General features: G+C 41.9%; 1 protein-coding gene across 5 annotated transcripts in view; it reads right to left on the bottom strand.

Moving 5' to 3' along the window:
- Window positions 1–3803: 3803 nt before the first annotated feature.
- The window catches only part of MIPEP (mitochondrial intermediate peptidase), a 189513-nt gene continuing 178300 nt past the window's right edge, over window positions 3804–15016 (bottom strand). For 3 of the 5 annotated variants that reach the window (XR_004299262.1, XR_004299260.1, XR_004299261.1), the window contains one exon: window positions 4126–4193. Coding sequence is in view for 2 of the 5 variants with exons in the window: in XM_032403336.1 (XP_032259227.1) it covers window positions 4096–4193 (98 nt within the window). In the remaining 3 variants the exon portion in view is untranslated. Of the gene's footprint in view, window positions 4194–5692; window positions 5727–15016 lie in introns of all 5 variants that reach the window. The other 2 variants (XM_032403337.1, XM_032403336.1) reach the window with 2 other exon arrangements.

The following is a 15016-nucleotide window of genomic DNA, read 5'->3' as shown; positions in this document are numbered from 1 at the left end:
AGAACGGTCACTAATGGCCCACCACTGCTTGTGCCTAGTTCTTGTTTGCCCACATTGTTTTCTAAAATCAAGCTTGAGTCATGATTAGATGAGCACATGGATGGAATATTTACCCAATTCCTCCATGCCACTGCCACACAGTTTAATACCAAGTTTTGTCAATGAATATTCCAGAATGTCTCTGTTTTTCCTCGCCATCCTATCCTAATCTACCCTAATGCAAGTCCTTGTCTTTCTGGGTCTGATGTTTTAACATTACATCATATTCTATTTCATTTTCTATCTGTCCATGGGCCTTGGCCTCCTCAAAGCAGAAAGACAGTGTATGATATAAGGTTCTGTGGCCTGTGTGGGTCATGTGACCATGCAACACTCTTTTGGTGTCTACGTGTACACCTAAGAGTCTGCAGAAAATAAGTATGTTCCCCTGAAGACTTGTCTAAAGTGGGAAAGGCAGCAGACGAGGAGCCAAAGAAGCTGTCTCTAGTCCTGCCTCTGCCAGTGACCAGCTCTGCGACACTGGACAAGTCACCAAGCCTGCTTGGCTCACTAGTAACATAGTTATGATATCTGCCTGTTACCTCCTAGGTGATGAGCACCACGTGAGCTAACTATATGACACGGTTCTTGGTAAACTGAAAAATGCCACATACATGTCGAGCACTACTGTTATTAATATTTTATCTCAGTCACTTCTCCCAAATCAGACTAAACCTTGGGTACTAATACAATTTTTGACCATACAAATTGTTCCCTGTACGTCCCAGAGATATTTTCTGAATTTGCTTCCATCAGCCAAGCATTTCTTCAGAGTTGGAAGAATGCTTTAAATTTGGCTCTGTCATGAATATTACACTTTCTGTAAATTTTAAATTATTAAAATTAACACACTGCCTACTTTAAAAAGTTTGGGAATAGAAGAAGAATGGAGAAAAATAAAAGGCCAATATCCCAACACTAAAGATAACCACATTAACATTTTAGTCATTATCCTACAGTTCTTTTTAGTGTTTATATATTCACAAGTACTTTAATTGGATTTTTGGAAGTTGGTGGTATATCAAAACTACAGGAGAGAATTTTTCCCAGTGGAACTGCTGTGCACTTATGGGCTTATTCCCATCATAAGGAAAAGCATTCAGAATAAAACAATTTGCTATTATGATTTATCCAGCTGTTATTGTGAAAAGAGGCAATGACCCCTCTGCATTCTTGGAAGCTCCATAGAGATTTCCTTTCCTTTGATGCCTGGTCTAAATTACTTTTTCTTTTAGCCATTTTTAAAGAAAGGTACAAAGCTGGGATGTTTCCTGAGCCCTTGTATATCTGAGAATACCATTTTGCATCTCGGCCTTTACCTCTCAAAACTACTTTTTTTTCATTGTCCTGTGGCATTTAATGGAGATGCACAATTGCATTCTGGGATCACTGTAATTTTTGTTCCTTTCTGTGTAAGCCTATTATTTCCAGCTGAATGCTTTTAGCAGTTACTTCCCCACTTTGGTGAAAAATGTCATCGATAGGTACTCCAGAAAAGGGGGTGGGGGTCCTATAATCAAAGGTTTGGGAAATATTGGTGCCTATACGCAATGCTAGAGTGTTCTGTAATTGTAGGATTGCTACCCTTCAACAGTCAGGATTTCCCAAATGTATTTCACAACAGGACCCTTTTGAGCTCACAGAGCACTAAGGAACAGTTACCGGGAAGCGTTCTGCAAAGCCCAATCTGTGATATGCTGGCTTATAATTTTAATTATATTTATAATTAACCTTTCAAAAGAAAAGGCAGATTGTGTCTAGGCAAGGGTCTCTTTTCACTGTTTTCTTTGTTCTGGTCTGGAATGCAGGATTCTCTCTTTTTTTCTTTCTAAAAATAGTTGTAAAATATACATTACATATAATTTACCATTTTAACCATTTTTAAGTGTACAGCTCAGTGGCATTAAGTACATTCATGTTATTGGGCAACCATCAGAGATTCCCTTTTGAATTGCACACTCATTTTTTCTTTCCATCTTGAAAGTTTCCTTAAATTCACTGAGTAGCATGTACTCACCAGAGCACCTACAATGTGCTAGATGCTGTTTTGAGCACCTGAGAAGACAGGAGGACACAAGAATTTATTTTTTGTTATTGCCTTTGATCCAACTGTCCTGGTTTCATCCTCAGGAATTCTGTCATCTGGAGGAGGTGGCTCTCCACTCTGCTTCCTGGCCCTCAGCTCTCACCACATCCCTTTGACCTACATTCTGAGATGTTTCTCAAGTTTGACCTCAACAACTTTGCTCTTTTCTGCTCGGATAATGCTTTAAACTGCTGGACTAATGTTTCTGTTTCTCTGCATTTCTTCCTTCCTTAGTCCACCTATCTTCTTTTTTAGCTTATCCTATCACCTGATTTCTGCTCACCCTTTCTTCTATGGCTTCATTAATACTGTGTTTTCTCAAATCTCACTAAGAATACCAGAGAGGTTTTCTACCATGTGCTTTATTTCCTTTAACAAAGAATTTTCCAAGTTATGGTCTTCCAGGCGATCTCTCCCTTTCCTTTTTTCTGAAGAATGTTTCCACATAGGTTCCCCACAGATTTTTCTCCTTCCCCACCTTCAGCTGAAAAGGGACTGGTAAACCCAGAAACCCAGAGGTTTCTCACTGTTGGTGGCGCCTGCGAGCTTGTCAGAGCACCTTTTCAGAATTATTTATAACTGACTAGCAGGTCGATGTCAATTTCTTCAAGTCCATTCCCGGAACAGAGTTAACATTTGTGCCATGCAACTCTGCAACATCTTCCCTCACCTTGGCTCAGAGACCGTGAAGAAAGGGGGTGGAGCACAGATACAGCTACATTCTTCCTGAGGCACTAGGATCAGGGCTCTTCCTGCGGCCATCATCCCCCCAAGTCTTATCCTCCCTGAGAGGGGGCTCTACTGCCAGGCCTACCCTACTTCCTGCCCACGTATTCTCTGGGAGATGCAGTTTCCAAGTGTTCCCGGACTGAGAAATTCAAATGGGGAGCAGCCCCGTGGCTGAGGTGAAAGCACCGCCCAGGTGGTGGGCCAGCAGCTCAGCTCTCTGGCCAGTACACACTTTGGGGTTCTCAGTGCAAGCAGGAGGTGGGGACAGAATGAAAGGTCTCCCCCTTGCTTCCAGGGGGATCTGGCATGCCTGGGTCACTGACATTTCTTCACCTATTTCTGGGCTTGTAGAAATGCCTCCAGATCCTGTGCATTGGCTGGACATGTGTCCTAGTTGTGGGGATTTCAAATCTAGCCTTTTTGCACCATCTTTGGTCATTTAGTGGGAAGTCGAAGAGGCTGCTAGCAGATGTCATTTTAAGCTCAAGTCTACAATTAAATTCTTGACTTTGATGGTGGGAAAACCCCACTGAAGAATTTCTTTTCTATTATTAACACATATACAATATGCAAGAATGTAAAGCAGATGGGTTCAGGATGAAGCCAGACATGGTCTGAATCCCCCTTTCCTCATTTATGCTGGATCTTGGCACATCACTTGGTAATTGCACTTATCTTTGTACATTCATAATCGAGCCAGAAAAGCACAAGTTCAAATCCTCTCTGTTCTGAGTCCATCTGCATAGGCTAAGCACTCAGAGCAAATCAGTGCAGTCAACTGTGAGTACTCTGGAAACCATACTTGCTCCAAGCACATTTTCCAATGGTAATCATTCAAAAGAACTACACTGTGTAACTCTTCCGAAGACTGTTTCAAACTAAAATAAGTTTGCTTTTAATTAAGTCTCTAATTTAACCAATTAGAGATCGATGCAAGGGGAAAAGTTCAACAGGAGACTGGTTGGCTTAAGGAAGTGCCCATACCTTGAATTTAACAACACTAGGCTCTAGTTTTTATTAGCTCACTGAGTAGATTTCCATATGTTCAAAAATCTGCCAAACAGGCTAAAAGCCAGCATAATTAAAACAAATTATTTATTCCAAGTTCCATCAGTTTAAGGGTTTTCAGAAGTTATTACAGAAGTGAATAATGAAATCAGAAACGAGTGTTCACAGCTGTAGTATTTACAACAAAGTTCATATCTACACGACCTTGATTTAAAAGAGCCAGGGTGCTTCCATCATTCAGAATCCATGAGGAAAGTTTCAAAGTCCGGATCCAAGTCGGAAACAAGGGCATTTACAAAGTCATCGATAGAAGGACACTTCTGAAGCATACCTGTGAACAAAGAAAAGATCAGCCAACACATCCACCTGCAGACAATAAAGAGGGACAAAGACACTATACACGAGGGGAACATTCTGGCTTTCTGAAATGAGAGCTTGTATGACCTGCTTACGTAAACGCTACAAAAAGTCATGAGCGAAAAAAATTCTTGGGCAGTGGGTGGACCCTGAGGCTACTTATGATTTTAATAGAGATTTAGGACCAAATTCGTTTCCCAAGAGTTTTTATATTGCAGATATTACTATATACTTAGAGTGATGTTAGGCTGAATTTTTAGTTATCTTTGAGTGCACTGGTTCAGAACTTAATACGTTTAGTTGTTTATCAAGTTTTATTATCTAGTTTCATACACTTTAAAATCAATTAAATGTTATTCTTTTGTGGAAATCTTGTATCAGAATCAAGTTATTGGCTTTCCTCCAGATTTTCCTATTTTGGAGAACTCCTAGCTTTGCAACTTTCTAATTGAATAATGAGGAAGTCACTTAACATCTCTGGTACTCAGATTTCCTCATCTAACATTCAAGGTGGCTATCAAGATAAAACAAGAAGATGTAGTAGAAAACAATGAGGCATCGTGTCTAGCACATATTAACAATTCAGTAAAAAGCTAAATCTATCTCTACTCTTCACTCCAAAGAAGCTGAAGACACATATTCAAGCAATCAACCTGTTGCCTTGACCTATATTCTTGGCAGATATTGGTAACTCAAGGGTTGGACAGGGCTCTATACACTGGCATTTAATTTGGGGGTGGATCCCATAAAACTCATTTCAACACGGAGACATTAAAAGATTGCTAGAGTCCTCTATTACAATCTCAACCTTTAATGCAATTCAATATATCTTGAGTATTTGCTGTGTAGAAAGGATCAGGCCAGGTCAGTCAAAGACAAACAGGCTACATCACAATATGAATAACTGTAAAAGCTAAAATTATGAAGTGTGTCGAAGAAAATACCTTTGCGACTTCGAGGCAGGCAAAGGTTCCTTTGGACAAGAAAGTAATAACCATAAAAGAAAAAAATTGCAATATTGATTTCATCAAAATAAGAAACTTCTATTCTTTAAAAGAAACAATGAAGAAAATAGGTAAATGACAGAATGGGAGAAAATACTCAACATAATATATATCTCACATTAGATTGGTATCCAAAATATATAAAGGACTCCAGCTTATCATAAAAAGAATTTAAAAAAAATTAAAATGGACAAAAGATTTGAGTAGACCTTTCACAAAAGGAGACAACCAAATAAACACAACTAACAGGCACTGAGAAGATACAACATCATTGTCATCTGGGAAAAGAAAACTGAAACCACGAAAAGATACAACACACCCACCAGAATGGCTAAAATTACAAAGACCAAATGTAGGCAAGGCTGTGGGCCAGCCTGCATTGTCACACATCAGTGATGGAAGGGTGAAATGGTATAACCACTTTAGAAAAAGATCTAGTGGTTTCTTATAAAACTAAGCACACACCTACCCTATGATCCAGCAATTTCCTCCTAGGTATTTACCTGAGGGAAATGAAGGTATGTCAACAAAAAAGGACTTTACAACCCTAAACTGGAAATGACACAAGTTTCTATCAACAGGATACGGATAAACATACATGGTATATTCGTTAAATGGAGTATCACTCAGCAACAAAAAGGAACAACCCACTGATATATGCAAGAACATGGATGAATCTCAAAAAGTCTTACACAGAGGAGTATATCCTGTTTGACTTCATTTATAGGAAGTCAAAAGTTGGCCCAACTAATCTGTGCTGAAAAAATACCAGAACAGTGGATGCTTTCAGGAGTGGAGATGACAATCAACTGAGAAGGGACACAAGCCAACTTTCTGGTGTGAAGGTAATGTTCTATATCTGGATAGTGACTGGTTACTAAGGTGCATACTTGCGTCAGAATTCATTAAATGCTACATTAAAGATTTATGCATTTCACTGTATATAAATTTTATCTAAAAAAGAAAAGTAAACAAGTACGCGTATAAAAATGTCTGGGTAAAATTACTGCCGTCTGACATGTGATTTGAAAAATTACATATATTATATATATAATATGTATACATGGTGGATTGATGGGCTGGTGGAGGAATGGATGGCTGGATGTGTGACAGACAACAAAATGTTCATTGTAGAATCTAAATGGCAAATACATGAGTGTTTACTGTGCTAGTCATTCAACTTTTCTGAACATCTGAAAATGTTAACCATAAAACATTGGGGAAAAGTCAACTGTGGGTGTTAACAGCATACAAAGTGCAATTGGTGGGAGGAGAGAGGGTGGAAGATGAATTCTGATGAGCGATTTAGAAGGCTTTGTGGGGGGTTGGGATCTGAGTAGAAACTTGAAGGATAGAGAAGATTCGGGTTCAAATTAGGGCCCTCCAGGTGGAGAGGACCACGCAGGAAGGTACTAAGGTGTGAAAAGGCAGAATGTATACTGACCACAAAGTGGTCTAGGGGGGCTGGAGGAAGGCTGGAGGAGGCTCTGGGAGATATGTTTCATGAAGACTCTAAGGTTTGGAACCAGAGTGACCAGGATGGGAAGGTAACTGAGCCAGAGCGCTGGAAGAAAACCGATAGCTTGTCACGTTTAGGTGCCAGGGGGGTGGCTCCATGTACAGGCCACCAGGCCTCAGTCAGCAGTGAGAACAGAGAGCTCGGAGGCGGGCCCAGGACGGGACACACAGACACGATCATTCCCAGTGGTGAGAGAGACCGTGTGGGAAACTGCCCAAGGACTGGCTTGTGTGGCAGACATAAAAACAGTAGCTCCAAACACATACTCGTAAGCCACTAACTAGACCTGGAGTAGTTAAGAACAATAAGAATATTGTAATATTTTCAACTGTGGACCAAAATAGTTTCATCCTCATTCAAGTTCAAATTCTACTATCTCCATTCAGGAATGATCTGAGAGAGGCGCCCAGGTGGCTCAGTCGTTAAGCATCTGCCTTCGGCTCAGGTCATGGTCCCAGGGTCCTGGGATCGAGCCCCGCATCGGGCTCCATGCTCCGCGGGAAGCCTACTTCTCCCTCTCCCACGCCCCCCTGCTTGTATTCCCTCTCTCGCTGTCTCTCTCTCTCTCTGTCAAATAAATAAATAATCTTAAAGAAAAAAGAAAAAGGAATGATCTGAGAAATAAGGAGCAGTTACTGAAAGACAATGTCATTGCTCTGTCTTTATTTATCACATGAAAGTTCAAAACACAATTTTCTTTTTACAGTAAAATAATCTCTATGGGTTAAAGAAGGCCTTTCCTCTGATCCAGCTGTGTCACTAAGGATAGAAATGCTGAATCTTTGATAATTGCTAGTATAGCACGTTTCCCACTGGATCTTTAGATGCAGGTTATTGCTTAAGTAGAAGCAATCTGATTAATGAATCGGGTTTCATGGATTTCCTACACACCAAGTTTCTTAATGCAGGGAACAGCTGTAGGGAAAACATTTAAACAAGGCTTTCAATCAAATGTGTTAACCTATTATACCCTTTTCTTCCTTTTAGTATGTGAAACATTCTATAATTAAATGACTGGTCGTTTATAATTAAATGCCTGGAACTGTCAGAAGGTAAAACCCGTCTATTTAGAGCCAACCTATTCAGTTAAGCATGGCCTCCTGCCCCTTTGAAGTGGTTCATTTTAACTCGACAAACTGCCAATATAAATATGACCTTGCTCTGTCCTTCTCGGGACATGGACCTAACTATCACACGTCCTTCTCCAATTTCCCATCCTCAACCATGCCCGCATCTCAGAGAATGGCAATCGTGGCCACAGCAAAAGCTTTTAAAAACATACACACTCCTGGTATTTTTAAGTCAAATCTGGTCAGCAGTAAATGGTTTGGTAATTTTGTACACCATGTGACCGCTAAAGATGAAGGCCCCCCAAAGAGGAAATCAAGACCCAAAGGGATAAAGAATAGATCCTGAGGCAAGACTTCTCTTGGCATATTGTCATGGTATCCTTGCTTTAATTAGATTTAAATGTTCTGCAAGTGTCAACATGAACTAACTTCTACACAGAGAATTAAAAGAAAAATGCAGTGTTTTCGGGCAGTTCCCCAAGTTAGAAAAATTGAAATGAGCTTTTATATGTGTGTATGGTCAAAAAAATTCCAGGAACTCCTTGATTTTTTTAAGAAGCTGACAAAGATGTCCCCTTTGTCTTCAAGTCTTGATCTTAAAGGGTGATGATTAGACCCGCAGTTTCTTGGGAGCCCCTGGGAGCCAGCTTGGGGCTGTTAGGTCCAGAAGTGGGTGGAATTTACAAACATATTTCACTGTGGAAGTCACCTAACTCGGGGAGGGGGGTTGTGGCGGGAAGACAGACTGATGTTGCCAAAAGGACTGAAGTTGCACAACTACAAAAAGTGTTGACAGCAATGTAAGAAAGACAAAACTGCATTAGGACAGACATTGTACATATTAGTTCATAAAAAGGAAAAGAGGTAGTTGAGTTTCATCTACTCGTCCCAGAGGAAGAGAGAATATATAATGAGTAGTTGAAGAATGATGATTTAATTTATTTTTCTCCTCATTTTACCTGAGAGGCAAATGGGCTAATAAAAGTTGGTACAAGTCAGGACACTTTCATCTCGACTGCTCTGCTCAAACTAGCATGTTTCATAACCTTGAAGTACGAGGGCAATTATGCTGGGCCTTACTAAAATAAATTATGATATCAAAAGGATTCCAAGACTGACTCTTGAAGCAATAAGGGTTTCCAAATCGTACTATGTGCTCTTCTTTCTGGTGCCTATTGGCACAGAGCTGGAAATAAAGAAAGAATAGATGCCAGGCAGGAGGACCTGACCCCCCACAGCTGGTCTAGAAAGGGTTTATGGGAAAACAAACAACAAAGCGATAACGGCCGTTATCTGCTGAGGATTCACTGTGCTAAAACCCACCTGTGAGGAACCTATCTCACAAGTAAGAAAACAGAGCGAAGAGAGGTCAATAACTCTTACTTTTTTTGTTGAACCCTGAAGGCAGGTGCCAGAGCCCATGCTCCCAGAGCACTGTGATATATTATACTGCCTCAGGCCCTAGAATTTTGCAAAACAACACATTCTAAAAAGGTGCATATTTCAACATCAGCATCCTAGATATGACAAAACCCACCTGTGTGGAGATATTCTGGGGGCTGGGGGAGGGTCGGACAGCTTCCTGATGTCACCCATGGCTATATGGTCCCAACTTATTAACTGTCCCCTTACTGCCTTGAACACAGAGCCAAAATGTCCACTGTTTTATGGGCAGCTGGGTCTTGGTGCTACCGAGGACACTTCACCCACAGTCACAACTACTGAACTATCCCTGGAGGTAGAGCACAGAGAACACGGGGAGTAAACTCTGCTGAAGAGGCTGGGACCAGGAAAATGGCTCTTCCTCTCCAGGCACAATGCTCAGCCATGCTTGGCTGCCCCTGCAGCTGTAGGCATGATACTGGCAGAGAAAAGTAGCTAGGAGTTCTGCACTTAAGGATGTTTTCTGGGTGGCCTCCAAGTATCTGTGGTAACCCCTTGCAAACAGAAGCCCTTACATGTTGAAGGGGCTCCCAACTATGCCTATTTCTATGCTTTTACCAAGAACGGATTTTGTCGGCTCCAGGATGAGTTGTATATGTGTACAAAGCTGCAAGTTCACGCCCTGTTAGTTTGTGATATGTAATACATAATATAACCAGGCCATCATTTAAATATCAACACCTTCTTGGCAGGAACTCTTTAACCTCTTGAGTGCCTGTCCGGATGTGCAACTAATACAATTCTTTGAGAACATGACAGGGCACCTGGTTGGCAGTTTAATTACACCTCTAAGACAATGTGGCAGAGATGGACTCTTGTTCTGGCCCCTTTTACTAAGCACCTCGAGAATACAGGAAATGATTGGGGCACTTAAAAACATTAGAATTATTTTGAGCCTTGGAAGAGAAGTAGAATAGCTCTATCTCTTCTTTGGGTCCATTTCCTATATTGCTGAACACCAAGCAAGGATGCCCAATCCAATAAAACTGTGGCTGAGTGTGGCCAAAGTTTAGTGAAAGCAAAGAAGGGTGACTGAAGTAACTAGAAATAAAATCTCTGTAAGGGTTTTTTCTTTCACTCACTCACTCACTCACTCACTCACTGTGGACCAGAGTGCCTAAAGTCAATTGAAGGTAGGCAAAAAGATGACTTGACTATTTATTAGGAAGATAGAGTATATATACTATACATAAAAATGACTAAGAATCTGTTTTATAGAAATATATGACCTACCGGTTCTAAGAGTGTAGTTCTCTGACGAACATCATGGGTATCACCTGGGAACCTGCTAGAAATACAAAAGTTGGGTCTGGAACCCCAGGCCTAACGAATCAGGAACTGGGAGTGGGCTCAGCAGTCAGTGACCCTGATGAAGTGTGAGAACCACAGCCCAGATGGACATGTGGAAACTGATTAAAGTGGAAAATGAGATCGGGTTTCTCTCCACGGGCAACCATAACTTGAAAAGTATGGGGCAAGAAAGATTGTATTAGTTTTCTATTTAACTAAACTAAAAAATATTTATTTCTCAAGTGAAATGGGAAACAATCTTAGGAAACAAAAGTAGGATTTGTTTGGGACGCTGTTCAAAGTTATGATTACCAAGCCTCAAGAGAGAGGACACAGCTGGCTGGAAAAGCACCTAAAAGGATCAAGTGGATTTGGCATGAAAATAGTCTGAAAGTCTGAGGGCGGAGGAGGAGGCCAGAAGGGAAGCTGCCATAAGGCACGGAGCTGTGGGAGGAGCATGACACCGTGACGGGCCTTGCTTGAGAGGTCAGTCTCCCAGATGGGAGGCGTGCTTCAGGGGGTGGCGGCAGCGTTTTTATTTTAGAAAAGGAAGCAGAGTGTATTTTGCTTACTAGCAACTCCCTGGGAAACAGCGCTTTGTGTTTTTCGATTATTGCCTCTCTTGTGAGGACAGCTCGGAACACATCTCAGAGGCTTCTTCCATGTAGCAATTCTGACTGTTCTGAGCTTGAGAACTGTAATCAGACCTCCATCACTAGGAGCCCAGAGGGCCCAGCTGGGGCTCCTTCTCCAGGAAAAAGACCAGGAAGTCACTACAGGAGCCGGTGGTCGGCAAGAATGTCATGAATTGAGGGCGCCTGGGTGGCTCAGTCGTTAAGCGTCTGCCTTTGGCTCAGGTCATGATCCCAGGGTCCTGGGATCGAGCCCCGCATCGGGCTCCCTGCTCAGCGGGAGGCCTGCTTCTCCCTCTCCCACTCCCCCTGCTTGTGTTCCTGCTCTCACTGTCTCTGTCTCTGTCAAATAAATATATAAAATCTTTAAAAAAAAAAAAAAAAAAGAATGTCATGAATTCTGAAAATGGAGTCATCATAGGGTGATTCATAGTGGGGAGGTGCTGGATGTTGCTGAGGTCGACTCCCTATAGACTTAGCTCCCTCCTTTAAGAGGTTCAGAAAGGACGCCCTCCCTGGCTGCTGAGCTCCATGCACCATGGCAGTGAACAGAACCACAGTCATGCCCTACTCCATTTAAGACAGAAAGTCTGGGCGCCTGGGTGGCTCAGTCGTTAAGCGTCTGCCTTCGGCTCAGGTCATGATCTCGGGGTCCTGGGATCCAGCTCCTCAGTGGGCTCCCTGCTCAGCAGGGAGTCTGCTTCTCCCTCTGCCTGCAGCTCCCCCTGCTCATGCGCGCATGCTCTCTCTCTCAAATAAGATCTTAAAAAAAAAAAAAAAAAGACGGAAAGTCTGTTCAAACATTTATAAAAAATTAAATGTTCTGGGTACCTGTGTGCCAAGCACTGTGTGCTAAAGACACCAGGCACACAGATATGAGCAGGGCATTATTTCTGTTCTTGACCAGTTCATTACTTAATGAAATAATACCATGAAAGAAAACCATGGAGATACATCATGTTAATATAGAACAAAGGTGCATATAAGGTACAGAACTGGTGCAAAGGAGGGAGTGACGGAGTCAGGGGCCCCTCGTAGCACCAGCACCCTGAAGGTGTGGGAAGCTGCTCTTTCTGGGCCCTGCTGGGACTTCTTCCTTTGATTGTGGCCATCTCCATATTGTTCCAAACATTCTGCTTTGGTAAGCCAGGCTTGGTTCGATTTTTTTTCAAGAAGATTCCTAGTTGATAAAAAGATCAGTTCACAAGTTGTTAAAAGGGATTTAGTGACACCTGGGGACGCTGATATTTTCGTTTGATTAAGGATCAACTTTCTAAACCCAGGGCTTGAGCAGGTAATTTTTTTTTTCATTTAAATGACTGTCTTTCCTCAGATTCATAAAGTCTAAGTGATATACAGCAAGCTTTATGTCAGATTTCCTCTCTCCAAGTTCACTGGGGAAGAAAGGAGGGTCTTCCAGGCCAAAGAGGAAACACAAGTATTCCTCTGCCTCACCATCTTGGCCAGGTGTGGTAGGAGTGTGATGGGAGGTCTGCTAAGAAGCAGGGTGGGATCATCTCAGTAGTTTTTGGGTCCTCCTGAAGCTGGTTCTTTCCTTGCTGAATCAAGGGGAAAAAAATCGCCCTTACATTTGTGGGTTTCAAAGGTGCAACGAAAGTTCGTGGATTGGATGTGTGTCCAAAGCTGTCCAGGAAAGCCAAGGCCTGGGTGTTGCATATTTGGGTGCCAGGTGGAGGTAGGCCTGCTATCTATGGGACTGGCCCGGTGTTCAGAGCCCAAGATGGCCAGGGACAAATAGCAGTTCTGTTAAAAACCAAAGCTAAAAGCCAATCATAATCTTACATTTCCAGACACTGGTACTTGGTTTAAATTATATCAGTCAAGTTTATAGTTAGGACCTACAGGTGTCATTTATTTAAGGGTCAGGCTGGTGGACCAAGAAAAGCTATAGGCTCCCAAAAAGAAATGTCCTGGGAACCCCCTACTGGGACCAGAGCCTGCTGGTCAGAGTCACTACCATGTGGTTCGATAAACAGCCTTGGGGGCAATCTGCAGGTTAGGATTTTAGGCTGAGTGGAACATTACCTGGTTCGGCATAGCATTTTATAACTTAAATTTCAATGTAGTTCTCCTTTTCTGACTACACAAAAGTTTTCCTTTGAAGGGTTGCCAAGGAGGAATACAGAGGAAAGATAAATTCTTCCTTTTCTAAGCAAAACTTGAAATGCCTCTAAACAAGGTACTGTATCCTGATGGTTAGAGCAAGGGTTTGGTGAGCAATTACCTGAGATAATCAACTGCTTAAGAGACCTTACACCAGTCACTTCACTTCCTATACCTCACTTCTGCTAAGAGCAATCTGAATGAAGGTAAAATGTTAGAGTGTAATATAATGTCGGAAGATCATAAAATTGGCAAAGTGTCATCTACTTTGCTAGATTGCTATAAGAATTTAAAAAGATAGCACATTTAAGACAGAAAATGCTCCATAGCTGATAGCAATAACAATCAGATCCAAAGGTTTAAGGAAAACCTACTTCCCAGTTCAGTGAGTTAAAGGATGAGGTTGTTTATTTACTTATTTATTTATGTGCACAAGCTGAATTCCCAAACACTGGTCTACGATTAAGTATTTAGGATATGATCATCAAACTCACAATCACAAGCTAATTACCCAGCTAATGAATCACTGTTTGCTTTACTTTTTTCTACTTTTTGCCCTCTGCTTTTTAGGAGATAACTGTTTATCTGCTAAAAGAAGGAAACAAAAAATGCAACTAAAATTGATCTATTTTTCTCCCTTGTTAGTAGCTGTGAGAAAAGGTTTATCAAGAAGAGATCACTGGGATGATGGGAAAGTTCTGGAAGTGGACAGTAGTGATGGTTACACAGAATTGTGAATATTACAACATTGTGAAGGCCACTGAAACACATATTTAAGAATGGTTAAAATGGTAAATTTTTTATCATATATACTTTTTTTTTTAAAGATTTTATTTATTTATTCATAAGAGACAGAGAGAGAGAGGCAGAGGGAGAAGCAGGCTCCCCGCTGAGCAGGGAGCCCGATGCGGGACTCGATCCCAGGACCCTGGGATCATGACCTGAGCCGAAGGCAGACGGTTAACCATCTGAGGCACCCAGGTGCCCTCATATATACTTTACCACAATTTAAAAAACAAGGAGGAAGAGGTCCCAAAGTACTAAGATGGAGCCTTTGCTTCGCCCAGATGGTAAGCCGGCTCCGCCACCTCCAGCCTCCGTTAGCAAACGTAAGAATAAGGGGGATATGCCGACAGGCAGATCCTCTCTCCAGATCTAGGAATGAGTGAAAAGGCATGTCTGTGTATTCCCAACACCACTACCAGCTCTAAAAACCCATTATAAGGGGCGCCTGGGTGGCTCAGTCGTTAAGCGTCTGCCTTCAGCTCAGGTCATGATCCCAGCGTCCTGGGATCAAGCCCCACGTCTGGCTCCCTGCTCAGCAGGAAGCCTGCTTCTCCCTCTCCCACTCTCCCTGCTTGTGTTCCCTCTCTCGCTGTCTCTCTCTCTCTGTCAAATAAAGAAATAAAATCTTAAAAAAAAAAACCCCATCATAAGAGTAAATGGCTGTTTTTTTGTGCGCTGAAATAATTATATGTGCCAAACGCAGCTCAGCCTGATGAAGAATTACAGTACAAAGGCTGGCCTGGCAGTTTGAAAAGTCTAAAGTGAATTTTACGAGATCAGAACTCTCATTCCAGATCTGTCTCTCCCAAGCCTAGGGCAACTGTGTTGCTCACCTTCTCCACTTTGAAGTTTTTCTCTGCTACAAGGCTGTGGTTACCCACACCTTTTTCTAAAGGTGGATTCCCACTATCTACAATCAGTTCCTGGGC

The sequence above is a fragment of the Phoca vitulina genome, unplaced genomic scaffold (assembly GCF_004348235.1).
Source record: "Phoca vitulina isolate PV1807 unplaced genomic scaffold, GSC_HSeal_1.0 scaffold5, whole genome shotgun sequence".
Lineage (NCBI taxonomy): Eukaryota > Metazoa > Chordata > Mammalia > Carnivora > Phocidae > Phoca > Phoca vitulina.
The sequence above is the reverse complement of the archived record's forward strand: the minus strand, read 5'-3'. Positions and strand labels throughout refer to the sequence as shown.